Source organism: Callospermophilus lateralis, chromosome 1 (assembly GCF_048772815.1).
Source record: "Callospermophilus lateralis isolate mCalLat2 chromosome 1, mCalLat2.hap1, whole genome shotgun sequence".
Lineage (NCBI taxonomy): Eukaryota > Metazoa > Chordata > Mammalia > Rodentia > Sciuridae > Callospermophilus > Callospermophilus lateralis.
The window spans coordinates 220,639,326-220,655,876 of record NC_135305.1 but is presented as its reverse complement, the minus strand read 5'-3'; the positions used below and the strand labels follow the sequence as shown (position 1 = coordinate 220,655,876).

The 16,551-nt window shown below is 48.6% G+C and overlaps 1 protein-coding gene across 1 annotated transcript in view; it reads left to right on the top strand.

Moving 5' to 3' along the window:
• Adgre1 (adhesion G protein-coupled receptor E1) overlaps positions 1-15,172 on the top strand; it is a 50,836-nt gene extending 35,664 nt beyond the window's left edge. The window contains exon 26 of the mRNA XM_077110365.1: positions 14,954-15,172. Coding sequence (XP_076966480.1) covers positions 14,954-15,172 — 219 coding nt within the window. The remainder of the gene's footprint in view (positions 1-14,953) is intronic.
• The last annotated feature ends 1,379 nt before the right edge of the window (positions 15,173-16,551 follow it).

Sequence of the window (16,551 nt, the reverse complement as noted above, 5' to 3'; positions counted from 1 at the left end):
CCCTCCACCCCTTCCTTCCTGTGGCGGCCTTTGTCTTTTCTGTCTTCATGAGATCCCTGTTTTAAAATTCCTTCTCTCTCTCTAGCTTCTGGCCATGAGAGAAACATTCGACCTTGACCTTCTGGGTCTGGCTTCTTTCCCTTGGTGTGATGTTCTCCGGTTCCATCCAGTGACCAGCATATGCTGTACTTTCATTCTTCCTTATGGCTGAGTAATATTCCATTGTGTATACACACCACATTTTCTTCATCCATCATCTGTTGATGGGCACCTAGGCTGGTTCCATAACTTAGCTATTGTGAATTGTGCTTCATAAACATTGAAATGCAGCTTTCCCTATAGTATTCTGGTTTTTTAGTTATTTTGGATCAATACCGAGGAGTGGCATAGCTGGATATCAAATGGTGGTTCCATTCCTAGTTTTTCAAGGAATCTCCATACTGCTTTCCAGGGGGTTGCACTAATTTGCAGCCCCACCAGCCATGTACGAGGGTACCTTTCCCCACATCCTTGCCAGAATTTATTATTTGTATTCTTTTTTTTTTTTTTATTAAAAACTTTACAAAGATTTCAGAATCACATCGGTTACACATCCACATTTTTACATAATACCATAATAGTAACTGTTGTATTCTGCTACCTTTCCTATCCTCTACTATCCCCCCTCCCCTCCCCTCCCATCTTCTCTCTCTACCCCATGTACTGTAATTCATTTCTCTTCTTATTTTTTTTCCATTCCCCTCACAAACTCTTATATGTAATTTTGCATAATTATTATTTGTATTCTTGATGATTGCCATTCTAACCAGGGAGAGAGAAAATTTCAGTATATTTTGATTTGCATTTCTCTGCCAAATATATCGACAAATTTTTTCATGGATTTGTTGGCAATTTGTATTTTTATTCTTTTGAGAAATGTGTTAAGTTCATTTCCCATTTACTGACTGGGTTATTTTGTGCTGATTTTTGGAGTTCTTTATGAATTCTGCACATTAGTCCCCTGTCAGAGGAGCAGCTGGCAAGGACCCTCTTTCTGTCGGTCGTCTTCACACTCTTGCTTCATTTGCTAAGCAGCAGGCTTTTGGTTTGATGCCATCCCACCTGCTGATTCTGGGTTTTATTTCTCCAGCTGTGACACTTCAGTACATGCGTACAGTGCGTACTGACCAAATCAGGGTGATTCGAGTTTTCATCTTACCACGACTTCACATTGGGAGTGTTCAGCTCCGTCTTCTAGCGCAACAGGCTGCCGTGCGCCAGTCACCCCACGGTGCTGCAGAACACCAGCACTGACCCCTCCTGACTGTGTTCTCGCACCCAGTATCCAACGTCCCCTCCCTTCTCAGTCCCCGGTAATCACTATTGTGCATCCCACGGCTCTTTGAACACCCACATGCGAGTGAGAACCTGCAGGACCTGTCTTCTGACGCTGGCTTATTTCGCTAACCATGATGACCTCCAGTTCCACCCATGGTGCCGCAAACGGCAGGTTCCCTTCTGCTTTATGACTGAACAACTCCCCACTGTGTGTCCATCTGAGTTCCCATCAGCAGGCCAGTGGGTGAGACTCTGGTGGGTTCCTTTGAACCCTGTGATCTCAATTGTCACCACTAGAGGGGGGAAGAGGCGACAAAACGGCAAGGTTTCCCCCCTTGTGACAATGGCTGTTGTAATCCAAACAATTCATGGTCCCCTCCCAACCCACAATACTTGAGAAACATTTGTTGACTCTGCTTTTATCTCTCAGAACTTTAAAGTAGGTGACAAAATATTGAAAAATTGAAAAGAAAAGGTTTTAGGACTCAGAACAGTTTCAAATGTAAATATTTCACTCATCCTCAAACCATAATTATTAAAATGGTACCTCCCAGGTTCTAATAGAAGTTAACCCCATCAGTAATATTACAAAATCAACTTATGGAGAAAAAAATAACCATTAAAAATATTATTCAGCCTTGGGTGTGGGGTGTAGGTCCACGGCAGAGTGCTTGCTGGGTTCTCTCCCCAGCGCCCCCAAATAAAATATGCTAAGCAGCCTTAAAAAATAAAGAAATCCCACCATTTGCAGGAACACCCATGAACCTAGAGGACACTCTGCTGAGTGAAATGAGACAGACAGAGAGACAATGCCGAGTGGTCTCACTGCATCGCCCATCTGCAGTTCCCATCAGCAGACGTAGTGGAGGTCCCAGGAATGGAGGCAGAGCAGGGGAGGGGGCGGGCAGACCCCGGGGCGGGCGTGGGTCAGAGGCACAGAGTGGAGTCAGGGTGATGAGCCCAAGGCTCCCCCATGGGGACTGCAGGTCACAATCACGCAGACTGGAATTTGCCGAGAGAGGATTGGAGGGGTTTGTCAGACACACGCACACGAGACAGCTCCAGGGGAACTTGGCTATGTTGGCTTTCTTGACTGTCACCATCTTGTCACCATCTTGCCTTGTGTGTCAAAACCTCATGTGATGGTTCTACTTTCAATTTTTTGAGGAACCTCCAAATATAGTTCTAGTTTTAATTTTTCGAGGAGTCTCAAAAATTGAACAATGGCCTGATACAGCAATCCCACTGCTACGTACGTGGCCACAGGAATTGAAATTCACATCCCAAAGAGGCAGCTACGCACCCTTATTCACAGTATTCCAGATCCCCAGAGTCCAGGAGCCAGGGGTGGAGGCCTCCAGAAAAGAAATGTTTGAAGAGATAGTTGTTTATCCCGACTTAAACCCTACGCAATGTGGACGTGTTGAAACATCTCGGGGTGCCCTGGAAATATGTGCGCTTCAATTTTCTCTGTGTGGGTTAAAATAAATTTAAATCCATCATGGTGTATACTTTAGGTATAAAGAACAGAAACAGACACATTGAAATGCATATGGGTTTTGCCTCAGGTTCTGTAAAGACTGGGAGGTTACTGTCAGGCCTTGGGTTGGGGTAGACGTTCCTGTGTGGATTTTGGTATTTTAGACTATTGCCTTGGCAGAGAATCTGTTCAGTACTCATTTTTTGGTCTCCTTAAACTTTGTGGCTGGGGGTCCTGGTGTTGTTCCTGCCCCTATGGTGTATCTCCAGGCAGATCTGCAGTCTCTTTTCCAGAAAACACAGCATCTTGGCATTGCTTACTCACCGCCCCCTGCTGTTAGTCTCTGTCCCACCCGCGATGTGCAGGACGGGCAAAGGGAAACTCTGCTGTCACAGTGGAAGTCCTCGCGGGGTAGCTCAGGCAGGTGTGCTGGGTTGGTCTGGAATTTTCTTTTCCTACTTGTTATGACATGAACGCCTTTTCAACTCCTCAAGCCTTCTAGGGCGCTACTTTCTGGATGGCTTCAGGGTCCTCAAAGTCCAAACATCATTATGTATTTCACCCGTTTCCGAGTTTTCAGAGCCACAAACCACACTGCAAAGAACATCTTCAAGCTAAAATCTGAAGACGACTATTTAAGTGCTTTGAACTTTCCTAATAGATCACCGAAGGGGAAGCTGATGTGCACCCCTTAGTGACTGATTAAAGAAAGACATTTGGAACTCTGCCCAAGCTGCCGACACTTCCTCAACGTGCACACAACTTGAGATCGGAAGATGGTAATTTGAAGTTTACTTAGGAATGAAATCGGGATCTTCAAGAGACGCCTACGCTGCCACATCCACTGTATTTCACATCTCCGTGTCCACAATAACGAGCCCTGGAAACAACCCAAGTGTCCATCAAGTGGTGATGAATACAAAAAGCTCTCCACGGCTCTCCACGGCTCACAGGGAGGCTTTCTGTTATCAGCTGCACGCCCTCCCAGTCCCTCCGACTTGACAGTTCTCCCATCCTGCTGAAATCAGGCTCTTCTGTCTTCAATACTCAGCATGTGGGGTGCAGCAGGTGCATTTATTTTGTTTCCACCTGGGATCCTTGTCTGGCTTATCTCTGTGGCTCTGTTGCCTGCCGCAGACGGAGGGCACTGATTGGCTAGTGATATCTGTGGATTGAGCCCATCCAGGGAAAAGAACGTGGATCTGCTGCACGGGAACAGGACGTGGTTCTGCATTTCTGCCTTCTGGGGACCACCCTTGCTTTTAGAGGTAATGGCAAGACTCGCAAGGTCATCCAGAAGGGTCCCTTTGGCTTACGTTTCTAAAAAACAATGACTCTGTATTAATTCTGTTAATAACACTGCTACCTACGGTCAAGTGTGCGTGACATTTGGTCTGCGAGGGACCACACATACCACGGTGGTCCTGAAAGACCATGGTGGAGCCGAAGAACTCCTGTTGATCCGTGGTGTTGTAGCCACAGTGATGCCGGAGTGTGGAGCATCCCTTGTGTGTGGTGACGCTGGTGTGGCAAACTGACTGCGTCACCAGTCACATGAATGTTCAGTATAGACAGGCCAGCCCAGCCTCCTGAGAGGCCGAGGCAGGAGGATCACAAGCTTGAGGCCAACCTGGCAGCTTAGGCAGACTCTGTCTCAAAATTAAAAAATTTTAAAAAAGTATATAAGCAGGGCTGGGGACGTGACTCAGTGGCAGAGCACTCCTGGGTTCTATTCCCAGCACCATGAAAAACTATAGCAAATATAATTATGGATAGTACAAAATACTTGATAATGATGATAACTGACTGTCCCTTACTGTGATTTTAATTGTTATTTTAGTGTAACTGAGTTTACATATAAAAATGCTAACTTTAAAATACCTGCCATTTCTTGGCAGCAGCTCATGTATCACGTGTTTACCCTTGTGTTGTTTCCTTGCGCTTGATTTAATCTCCTGCCTTTTCTTCATCATGGCCTTAGGCTACACCTTGGGCTGGAGAGGTGTGTAAGCACACTCTGTGATGTCCATCCAGTGATGAGCTAGCCCAGGTGTGCAGCAGGCATTCTACCCCGGTTTTAGGACATGATCTTCACCTAGTAGTGAGATTGCTCGAACATTTCTCACAACTCACACCTCCGCGTGACGGTGAGGTCAGGCTGGCTGAAAGCAGAGGCCGGCGTGGGTTTTGTGCTCAGGACTTCCAGAGTGCTCTGCGTAGGGGGTGAGGGTGGCAGGGTGAGGGAAGTCCTGGGGAAGGCTGTGGAAGCTCTGTGACCCCGAGCCCTGGGAGCCCTGGAGCGCGAGTCGCCCGCCAGCACCAGCCAGGTGGATCGGGGGCCCCGCACCCTCTATGCCATGTCAATGGGAGGTGTGGCAATGGGAGGTGTGCGGCCTCCAGGTGAGGGGGTTCTTACTCTGCCATGTCAGTTCTCTGGAGAAAGCAACAGGGGGCCCCAATGGGGATTAGGAGGGGCCCCAACAGTGTAGACCACACTTCCATGACCATTCAATAGGAGAAAGCATTCCTTAAATTCAGGAGCACCTTAAGCACCTGTTTGAAAGTCAAGATGCTACGGTTTAGAGCGGCATGGAACAGTTCTCGTATAGCATTTAATTCATACCATGCCTGTATGATTATGCCAAAATGACCCGCCTGTCACTATAACTATAATGCACTAATGAAAACACAAAGAGAACTACATAGAAAAAAAAATCAACCTCGATGAAACAATAAGCCTACTCCTAAATAATCCATGTTTCAGCAGGGCACGGTGGCTCATGCCTGTGACCCTGGCAGCTCAGGAGGCTGAGGCAGGAGGCTCATACATTCAAAGCCAGCTTCAGCAACTTAGCAAGGCTCTGAGCAACTTAGTGAGGCCATGTCTCAAAATAAAATATAAAAAGGGCTGGGGTTGTGGCTGAGTGATTCAGAATGTTCCTGGGTTAAATCCCTGGCACTGCCAAACCCTTGCAAAAAAGAAAAAATTGTGTTTCAGATGCTGCTGCAAACTTCTTAGACATTCTGGAAAGCCTTCCTCTTACTAAAGATCTTGATGGTCATTTTATATCTCCATGGATTTGCTGAGTGTGGAATGCAGTGGTTTTCATAGTTGTGAACATGCTTTTAATATAGTGCTTTTAAGCTTAGAAAAATGTCCCTAAATAATGCATCACAGCAAATATTTAGACAGCATTTCCATCACATCAGGCATTAACAGTAACTAGAGATGACCTAAGGAGCATGTGCCCAGGTGCGTGCACCCACCACACCAGCTCACATCTGAGGACTGTAGTACCTCTGGCACACACTGTCCGTAGTGGTGCACGGGTCCCCTCTCCTCCCTAGAAGTCTTATACTCTTGACCACTGGGGGTCACTCTCTTCCTGAAGTGTGCTGATGTCAGAGATTCTCATGTTGAATGGATACCTTCGTCCAGGTGGAGGAGGCTCCTCCTGAGAGGGTTCCAGTGAGATGGAAGGGGCTGACGTTTTCCTGGCACATGGAAGATCATGGTAGGGGGAGGAGGTTTGGAAAGGACAATCCGGAGTTCTGTTTCAGTTAAGGTGAGATGCCTATTTTGGGGAATATCCAGTAAGTAAACAAGTGTGTGCATTTACTCAGTTAGGAACTCAGTTAGGAGACCAAGACTGGAGAAATACATTTGAAAACTATCCATGTACAATTTGTACATAGAAGGCAAATGAAAGTGGACCTTCAGTGTTGACCTTGACAGTGACCTTGATGAGCACAGTTTCCTTGCAATGGTACAAGCTAAATAAATGGTACAGGCTAAATCCTGACCAGAGTGGGTTTGAGGAGAGAATGGGATGCAGAAGGGCAGATATAGCAAGATTTGGCAGCTCCTTCCAATAGTTCTCTACAAAGAGGAGGAAATAAACAGGACCACACATTTGCAGCCTAACTCCAGTGAGCTGTATGACTCTGGGAAAGCCCCTAACCCCTCTGTATCTCAGTTTCTTTACCTGAAAAATGAGTTTCTAATAGTTGTTAAGAACAAAACGAGTTAGTAAATGCAAAGTCCACTGAACAGTGCCAAGGCACATAGCAAGCACTGAATAAAGATGCTTTATTCAGCACCTGGAATTATCTTGAAGGTTTCCCAACCCTTATCTTTTCCTTTTTCCTTCTTACAGTCATCTTCAATTTCTTAGTGTGTGGCTGCACTCAGCAGGTCAGAAATGTTGGCTTGGTCTGTCAGGTACACCTGGTCCCTGCTCCAAGCAGCACTGCCGGGCACTGGAGTCACCTGAGGGACTGCTGCTCAGGTGTCTGGGCGTTGATTCTGGCTGATGGCTGAGGCCTCAGCTGGTCCCTCTGTCCACGGCGCCCACACGTGGTCTCTCTATGTGGCTGCATGGCTTCCTCACCACATAGCGGCTGCGTCCCAAAAACAGGCCAAAGAAAGAAGTGGAAGCTCTTGCTGTCTTAAGAGCTGGCCTTGGAAGCTTGCTTAGAATATCTTCCATCATTTCCTATTAGCCAAGGAGTCACGGAGCCCAGATTCAAGGGGAAGGGACATAGACTCCAGCCACAGAGAGAAGAATGCCAAAGAGTGTGTGGCCACGTTTTAATTCTACCCGAGGCACCAAGCCCACTGGGCGGGAGTGATCTGTGTGAAACGCGGGTGATGGTCTAACCTGCAGGCAGGATCCATTGTCACCCAGGGAGACAGCTGCAAAGAGCATTTGGAAGAGACACTAAACAGCACCACTTTGGTCTCAAGTCTGGGCTGCCATTCTGTAGGACTCTGATTCTGGACTCTGCTGGATTTTTCACCCTGTTCCTGCACCACATTCCTGGCCAGTCCACACACTGGATATCACTGTTGCAAGGGGCGGGGGTTTGCCAAGAAACAACCCTTTATCAACACGGGTGCGGAGGAAGTGGCATTTGGGTTGTGTGCTTCGGGACCATGCGGTGGAATGAGGGTACTTCCGTTTCTCTTGAAGTGTGGTTTCCTCTTCCATGACAGTTGATAAGAGAGGTTGGTTTCTGGCTACAACGAACTGAGCCGATGGGAGGGTGTGGATTAGTTACCGACCTGGCAAGAAGCAGCTGGCTGAGTGGGATGAGTTAAAACGAGGAGGATTTAATGAGAGGATACTTATGTAGGTGTGAGCAGGTGTGTAGGAAATGGGTCCAGGTAGGCGTGTGCTGGATCTTACCCCTCCTTGGCCTGACGGGTTACAGCAGTGCAGAGGGGGATTTAGTCTGCAAGAGAAGAATCCAACCTGCTCCATGTGCGGTTCCCGCAGGGAGGAGGGAGCTGGGAAATGAACACCCACCTTTTGCCCCTCCAGCCCTCCTGCCCTTCTAGGTCTTCCATTGGCCAAACTCGGCCGCAGGACAGAGCACGCGAGGGGCCGGTGATGAAGTTTGTAAATACAACCTGTCAGTGCAGAGCAGGGTACAGAGGGTGGAGAGCAATTTATTTTCACAGTTGTCCAAAGCGAAGTGTTAGAGAGTCGCTAAGTTCTAAGAGGTGACTCCATCATATCAAACCTTTCCTAGACTGAGTGTCTGCTCCCTGGGTTTGTGGAATGGCCACAGTTCTGTGACGTGTGTACCCAAGCAAGGTGAAATGCCCAAAGTGGAGCGAGGAGAGGAAGGTCCTCAGCAGACCTTATCTGATGGCTTCTGCATTTGTTATCTCTTGGTTTGTTCACTGCTCAGGGGTCACTTTACTGTGTGTCTGTATCTCTCTCGGTGGCCTTGCATTCAAATTCTCAAGACAGACAAGCTGAGCGGATCGGTCAGTTGACACCAATATAGACCCCTGTTCCAGAAGGACTTCCCTGGTTGGCTGCCCCTCAGCTTGCTGGCTGACATTTGGACCAACTAGTGTTCCCCTGGCTGTGGTTGGGAGGTGATGGGCCTCAGTACCAGGGCTGACAGCGCATGTGCAAAGAAGTCCTTCCAGTCCACCACGGGAAGCAGATCAGTTACCTCAGGCTTTGTAACAGACCACCCTCCCCATTTACTTTCCCCTTGTAAACAGTTTTATTCATGTTTAAAATCATGCAACAATTCATAAGTATTGCATTGTTGATGTCCCCACTGAAGTGTGCCCACAAGTGTAGGCCAGAGTGAGAGGGGTACACAGATGGCACCACAGCATCTCTCTCTCTCTGTCACACACACACACACACACACACACACACCAGATGTGCAGGCCCTAAAGCAGATTGAGCAACCAAGATGCCTACAGGTGGAGAGGACCTCACTCCCCAGTGAGACAGCGTGGTGTTTGGGTCCTTGCCCAGGGTTGCCCAGCGGGGATATAAACTGGTGGGATGGAATTGGGTAGACGGCAAAAAAGCTCTGTGAGGAAACCAGGATCACCAAAGCACCCCAGACCTCGTGTGGCTCCAAGGAGCCACCTCCCTCCCCCTGAGTTAACCTGTGCCTTCAGGGAGAAGCCAGGCCCTATTCCACTCTCTGGGCAAATGCTGATAACGACTGTCTCTCCAGATGATGACCAGGGCAGGAGAGGGGCAGCTGACCTGTCCCCAGTCAGGCACCTGGGGCCTACTCCTTTAGATGGGCTATTTCTGCTTGCCATAAAATGACTTCAAAGTTGGGGATGGGGAGGAAACAGGAACTGAGCCTCAGAGAGTAAAGGGTCTCTAACCCAGGGGTGTCCCTGTGCGGAACTGAGGTCTTCCTGGGAGAGGACCCAGCACCGGCTGTGAGGGACACAGACACTCTGGGAAGGGCAGCCACAGGTGGCTTCCACTGGCCACTCTGCCTGTTCGCCTGAGTCTTCTGCATCCCGGCTACTTGCCTCATCCTCCCAGGTCACTCCACACTCACCTTCTGCTGGCCCCAAGAAGAGGGGCTCTGTGTGCCCACCCCCCAGGGAAGCCCCCTGTTGCCTGCTAATTCTGGGGCTCAGAATTCAAGGAAATGGGGCAGTGGGCTTATTGCTCAACAAACGCTGGCTCCAATCTGAAGCAGGAAGGGAGGGACATGGGGTGTGGTGCGGTACTCAGAGGGCAGACACACATCAGGACCGGAGTCAGTCTCTACAGCCCTAATCTCGGCGCCACACAGAGCTGCCAAGACCCCCAGGCACTGGGATTCCTCTTTTTTTGAAAGCTCTTGCAGGTAACCACTGCAAACCCTAAGACAACCTGTCCCCGTGGCCCAGCCCAAGGCTCTCCACATCTCATCTTCACGAATATTTGTTTCTAACACTGATTCCCAGACAACCCCACACCTGCTAAACAATCTCTGGTGTTTTATTTATTTTATATCTTTTTTTGCCCATGATTTTGTGGGTGGGGATGGGCCTTTGTTCTGAGGTGGACCGGCTCGGATGGCCTGGGATGGGCTCTTTCTTGGGTCTGTGGCCATTTGGTGGGTTATCAATTTGAAGGGATTTTTTGATGTGGCCTCTCTCACACATCTGGCAGGCTGGCCACTGAGGGAAGGGCAGCTGGGGACCGTGCCTTGGTCCTCACCAGCGTGGCCTCCGGCAGGCGAGCACCCTTCCTCCCAGTCAGCTATTGCTTCATTGGTCAGAGCCAGTCGTGGCCACGCTGAGGCCGGGGTGGGGACAACCACGCTCAAAGGTGGGAACTCTCCCATCGCCTGGGCGGGCATCTTGCACATGCTGCACTGTGCTCCGAGCACCCAGAACTTGGTAATGACAGTCTTTTACAGACATCTGAAGGGTGTCAGGAGCTCCTCCTGGGTTGGGGCGTTTCGGTTTTGCATTTTGAAGAAGTGATACTCTCCACTTCAGAACCCTTTTCATGTGCCCTTCAAAACACCATGTGGCAAACACTTTGAGAATTGCAGGGAGGTGCTCACTACCAGCCTAGGAAGATTGTTTGAATATTTTATTGCACGGACTCATTAATTCATAGAATGAAGTGGGAAACAGAAATGAAGATGCTGCTGTCGGGAGTAACAAGGCCTGTGTCAGAAATGTTCAGGACGAGGAGGAGATCACAAGGTGTGTCTTTGGGTTTGCCAAGGCAAGGGGTGTCTGCCATATTTGTGCTGGAGTTTACCAAAATGTGAACCCAGACCAGTTTCCCAGCCCCAGCCTAATCGAGGAGCGTGATTATATGAGGTGGGCCGCCTCAAAGACCAAGGGTATGTATAAGTACTTGGGTATTTCCCCAAAATGATAACATGGGAAAGGGACCATGGGTGCCAGGTAACACAGAGACGCCCTGTCGCTCTCCCACACTCTGCCCTTCAGCTCTCACATTAAGAATTAAAGGAACCTCTTCAAAGTTGGATCCATTTCCTTGGAATTGATGGGAACTCACATCACTCTCTTATCTTCCCCTCGTTGAGTACCATCACCACTTCCACATTTGTTGCCAAGGCCCTTGTGATCCATCTGGGAAATGCGCTGTTTAAATTATGGCGAGGAAGAGAGAACTAATGGGTCTTGCATTATGCATATGCCCCAGCAAACAACCCAGCCCTTTTGCCCAACCACAGGATTCCTTGGGAAACTGCTAGAGATAAGTAGGGCAAGCTTCCTCTTTCGCTAGCACTGAGAAGTTACCCGACGGGGTGAGAAGCAAGGACTTTCCGTCTTTGAGGTAAGCAGGTCCTGGTTTAGTAACTTCCCATGGAAAACAGACGATGTTCTGCTTGTGATCTTGGCTGGCTCTGGGAGGGTCAAGCAGGACTTCCATGCCGTGTACGTTAGCTCTTGAAAGTTGCTGCATGGGCGTCTTCCTCGTGTTCTCTCCTCCTGCTTGGTCAAGGAGTATGGGTGTTGTTGTGTGGCAATGGGGAGCTACCGGGGTGCTTTGGCACATTCAGGCGAGCTGTGCGTTCAGGGGCTTCAGGAGAGGTGAGACGACAAGACTGTAGGAAGAAGAGTCTAAAGCAAATGTGGCTTAGAGCCAATTTGTTGTTTAAGTGAGGAAAGAGAGTTAAAAGCTCAGGTCTACTGAGGTCAGGTGAGGGGTCCACTGCTGCCACACACCTTGCCCCATATGGACACATCAGGACAATTAAACGCCAGGGTCACCTTGGAAGGCAGTGTCCTTTATTCACGGACAGAGGCATTTACAGGCCAAGCTCTTTGAACCAGCTGGGGAGGACCCCTGGAGGAGTGGCCGTGAGGTTGGCCTGGGTCACACCAGCATTGCTACAGAGGAAATAAAGGGACTGTAATTCTAAAGCATCACAGGCTGCAGGCAGTGAGGGTCATTCTCTGAGACTTGGTTCAGTTCTCTCTCTGTCTCTATCACATAAATGAATTTTCTTTTTTTGGCTGTACTTGACCTGGAACCCAAGGGGTCCAGCATGCTGGACAAGCTTGCTACCACTGAGCGCCTCGCCCAGCCCCGTGTGATGGATTTTTTACCTGGGATCATGACCCCGAATTTTTCCAGTATTTACATCATTAATGGCCTCAACTGGTCTGACTCACATTGTCACCTCTTCCACACTCGCTTTAGTTAGATTGGTTTAGATGGGGACTGGGGAAAGAGCTGTCCACCTCTGGTCAAGGGCTCTTTATGTGAGAGTTTCAGACCCAGAGCACATTCTAGAGTAGCTCTTTCTGAAAGGAGGAGAAGCATGAATCCCAAAGGGCCAAACAAGTGAGGGGTGGGGAGGCCCTCGGAAGTGCCCAGCCAACTCCAGGGCCAGGACTCGGCCCCCAGGGTCCAGTCAGGCACTACTGTCCCAGGCAGAGTGCCAGCAGGCGCCTCCTGGGTTCTGTGTTGGGAAACAGTGAGTGCAGATGTCTCCAGCCAGAGCCTGGGGTCTCCGGCTTTCCCTAGTGTCTTGGGTCAGCGTCTAGCCTAGGCGCCAGGACGTGTGCCCTCAGGGACACGGTCCTGCCTGAGCTCTGGAACTCCAGCAGATTCATCCGAGTCTTAGCTGGGTGTTTTCCCAGCAGAGGGAACTTGAAGCAAGGGATGAGTTTCCTTAAACCTCAATTTCTTCACCTGGAGAGTGGGGAGATGTTGTCAGATTTCAATGACAGAAAGCTCACCTGACTAGATACTTCGTAACTGAGCACTCAGTAAGGTGCTTGGCCCACAGTGGAGCTCTAGAAATGATTTCAGGAAGTGGTAATGGAAGGGCTGAGAGGAATATTTGTAGCAAACTTTGATTGACACACAGGATTCTAACACACAAGATGCTGCTGATTTATGGCGCATCAAGAACCAGGGATTCCAGCCGGGCTTGGTGGCATGATCGGGAGGCTGAGGCTGGAGGTGGCAAGTTTGAGGCCAGCCTGGATGACTTAGTGAGATCCTTTTTCAAAAAAAAAACATTAAGAAAAGAGGTGGGGATGTGACTCAGTGGTAGAGGATTTGCCAGCATGCATGAGGCCCTGGGTTCCATGCCTGGGACTGCAAAATAAATAAATAAAAAGGAGGTTCCACGGGGGCCTCCTCAGACCATGACTTTGTTCTGTGGGGACTTCATAGGACCCTTGTTAATTCTCATTACCACTACCAGTTAGTAAGGAATCAGTCTTTAGCATGAAAGTTGTGGCTGTAATTAGAGTCAGGGAAGGTGTGTGGGACACATGACCATCACCACCACCCTTATCACTGTCACCGTCACCACCATCACCATCACCACTACCATCACCGCCATTACCATAATCACCACCATCACCACCAACACCATCACCATCATCACCACCATCACCGCCATTACCATAATCACCACCATCACCACCAACACCATCACCACCATCACCATCATCACCATCACCACTACCATCACCGCCATTACCATAATCACCACCATCACCACCAACACCATCACCATCATCACCACCCTCACCATCACCACCATCACCATCACAACTACCATCACCACCATTACCATAATCACCACCATTACCACCAACACCATCACCACCATCACCATCATCACCATCACCACCATCACCATCATCACCATCACCACTACCATCACCGCCATTACCATAATCACCACCATCACCACCAACACCATCACCATCATCACCACCCTCACCCTCACCATCACCACCATCACCACCATTACCATAATCACCACCATCACCACCAACACCATCACCACCATCACCACCATCACCCTCACCATCATCACTATCACCATCATCACCATCACCATCACCTGCTGGAGTCCTGCCCCAGTGGGATCCAGGGGGTCCTGAAGGATGAGTGGTGTTGGCACAAGGGATGAGACAAGGAGTCGTCCTGTTGGAGAATCTCCAGAGAGAAAGCTCTAAAACTGCTTTCTCTGGGTCTCTTTTTATTCTGCCTTTTCTCATCATTATGGGTACAGAATCATTAATAAAATGCATCACCCATTTACAATTTTCAGATTTCCCAGGATGTAACATTTCCTTGTTTAACAGATGTAAACTACATAACCAGACCCTATGTCTCCTAACCTGTCATTAACCTTTAAGTTTAAAGCACACCTGTACTTTATTTCTAAGATCCCATCTAAAGTCCCCTTATAACAATCTTATAATATATTTTAGGTGCCTACATTTATTCTCATAAAACTGGTTGAGCTACTTTCTCAGAGAGTTTCTTTGTTCCTTAGTCAAAGTACAGCAGTTCTTAAATATTTGTAATCTTTAACTAAGGGCAGGCTCTGTATGTCAATCCCCCTGCTGCTGACATTAACTGTGCTTCTCATAAATCCCTGGGGAGGGTAAAGGAGGGTCTATTAGAAGGGAAGTATATTTTTTATTAGCCTTTTCTCTCCTGGATGAATACCATAACCTATCCTCAATCAAATAGGCTATATATGGTGGGCTTCATGCAATAGGCATAACAACTATCTGCTTAGGCTTTTTAAGAGACTGAAGATATAAGCTTGGTTTCTAGGTTGATATAATCAATTGCGATGCCTAAAGTTCCTGTAGCTTTTCCCAGAATGATTGTTGATATTTTTCTATTTTGACCTCAATGTCCTGAGAGATAATAAAACAGCCTTTTAAGTCATGAACCACCTGTTATATTTTTGGCCACCTAGAATTTAATTTGATTTAGCAATAAGTATACTCATGTCTTCTGTTAGGTTTATGCGTTTAAACTAAAAGGTCCCAATTATATAAAAAAGGGTCTCACGGTTTTGGTTTCCCACAAGTGCAGTCTTGCCAAGCACTTTCATGCTCACTGTGACCTTGTCAAGACAGAGGGAGGGGGACTGCCCTCACCAGTCACCATCACCACCGTCACCCCCACCATCACCACCGTCACCCCCACCATCACCACCGTCACCCCCACCATCACCATAATCACCACCATCACCACCAATACCACAATCGTCATGACCATCACCTTCATCACCATCACCACCACCACCACCACCACCACCACAACCATTATGTCACATCTGCCATCGACATAGCCATGATTTCCCCCTCTACTACAACCATCACTATCACCTCACCATTGCCATTACTACTACATCCACCATCATCACTGCTGTCACCATCAGGACCGTCACCAGCACTGTCACCACTACCACCATCACTGTTCCGAGTCCTCTTCAGTCCTTGCCATGCGCAGGCAGGTGCTGCATGCTACGGAAGGTCATCTCTCTGAATCAGCTCAGTGCAGTGAAGTCTGTTCTTCTTGGCTCCATTTTGCAGATGAGAAGCAAAGGCTAGGAGGCTGTTTTATCAGCTGCATTGATGTGACCAAAGTACCCGACATGAACTATTTAGAGGGAAAGTTTATTTTGGTTCACAGTTTCTAAGGTTCTGTCTATGGTCTACCAACTCCATTGCTCTGGGTCCAAGGTGAGGCCAACCATCATGGCAGAAGGAGGAGGTAGAGGACAGCAGCTCAGGATGTGGCAACCAGGAAGCAGAGGGCTCTGCTCACCAGGGGAGAAATATAAAACCCCAAAGTCAAGCCCCAGTGACCCACCTCCCCCAGCCACACCCTACCTGCCTACAGGTACTGCCCAGTTAATGCGTCAGTGGATTAACCCAGGGATTAGGTCACACCTCTCACGACCTAGTCATTTCATTTCTGAAAATTCTTGCGTTGTCTCACACATGAGCCTTTGCGGGGGGACACCTCATATCTGAACCATAACAGAGGCAACATCTCAACTTCAGGACCACTCAACTGTAGCTGCAGACCTGGGGCTCAGGATCTCCCCTTGAACTGCCTGGGGCCAGCACCCAGTGGGCGACGCTCTGGGAGACAACTGCTTTATCAACAGGCAGGCCCTGATGGATCCCAAACTCGGAGAGCAAAGCAGAATGTGCCCATCCAAACAGGAGCAGGGAGGAGGGTACAGCAGCCAAGGGAAACCGTGTTTGAAACTCGTTTTGTTTCCTTTGCCATGGAAACACTGAATGCTTTATTGCTAAGGCAATGCCCCAAATTTAGAATCACAGTTAATAAAAAGCAATATGAAGTCACTCAGTCATCTCCCGTTAGCATCTGTGATTGAAGCATGCTATTCTCTATCGGGCTCTACGTCCTGTGCTGATCTCAGGTGCGTCCAGGGTGGTTCTGAGAGCCCGTGCGGCACTGGTTCACGGTTTCCAGCTGTTGGCTCGGCCCTGACTTGAATGCTTCAGGAGGGGTTTCCTTCCACCTACTCAGCTCCGTCTCTGTCTCTGTGGGCGGCTTTACCGCTTCCACTTGGGTGGATTAGCAGGTTTGCACAGCACTTTGTCTTGGTGTATGCACCAGAACTTTTCTCCATTCACATGCTGTCAGGAGGGTGCTTTTTAAATTTTATAATGATACCCATTAGGCAAACACAAT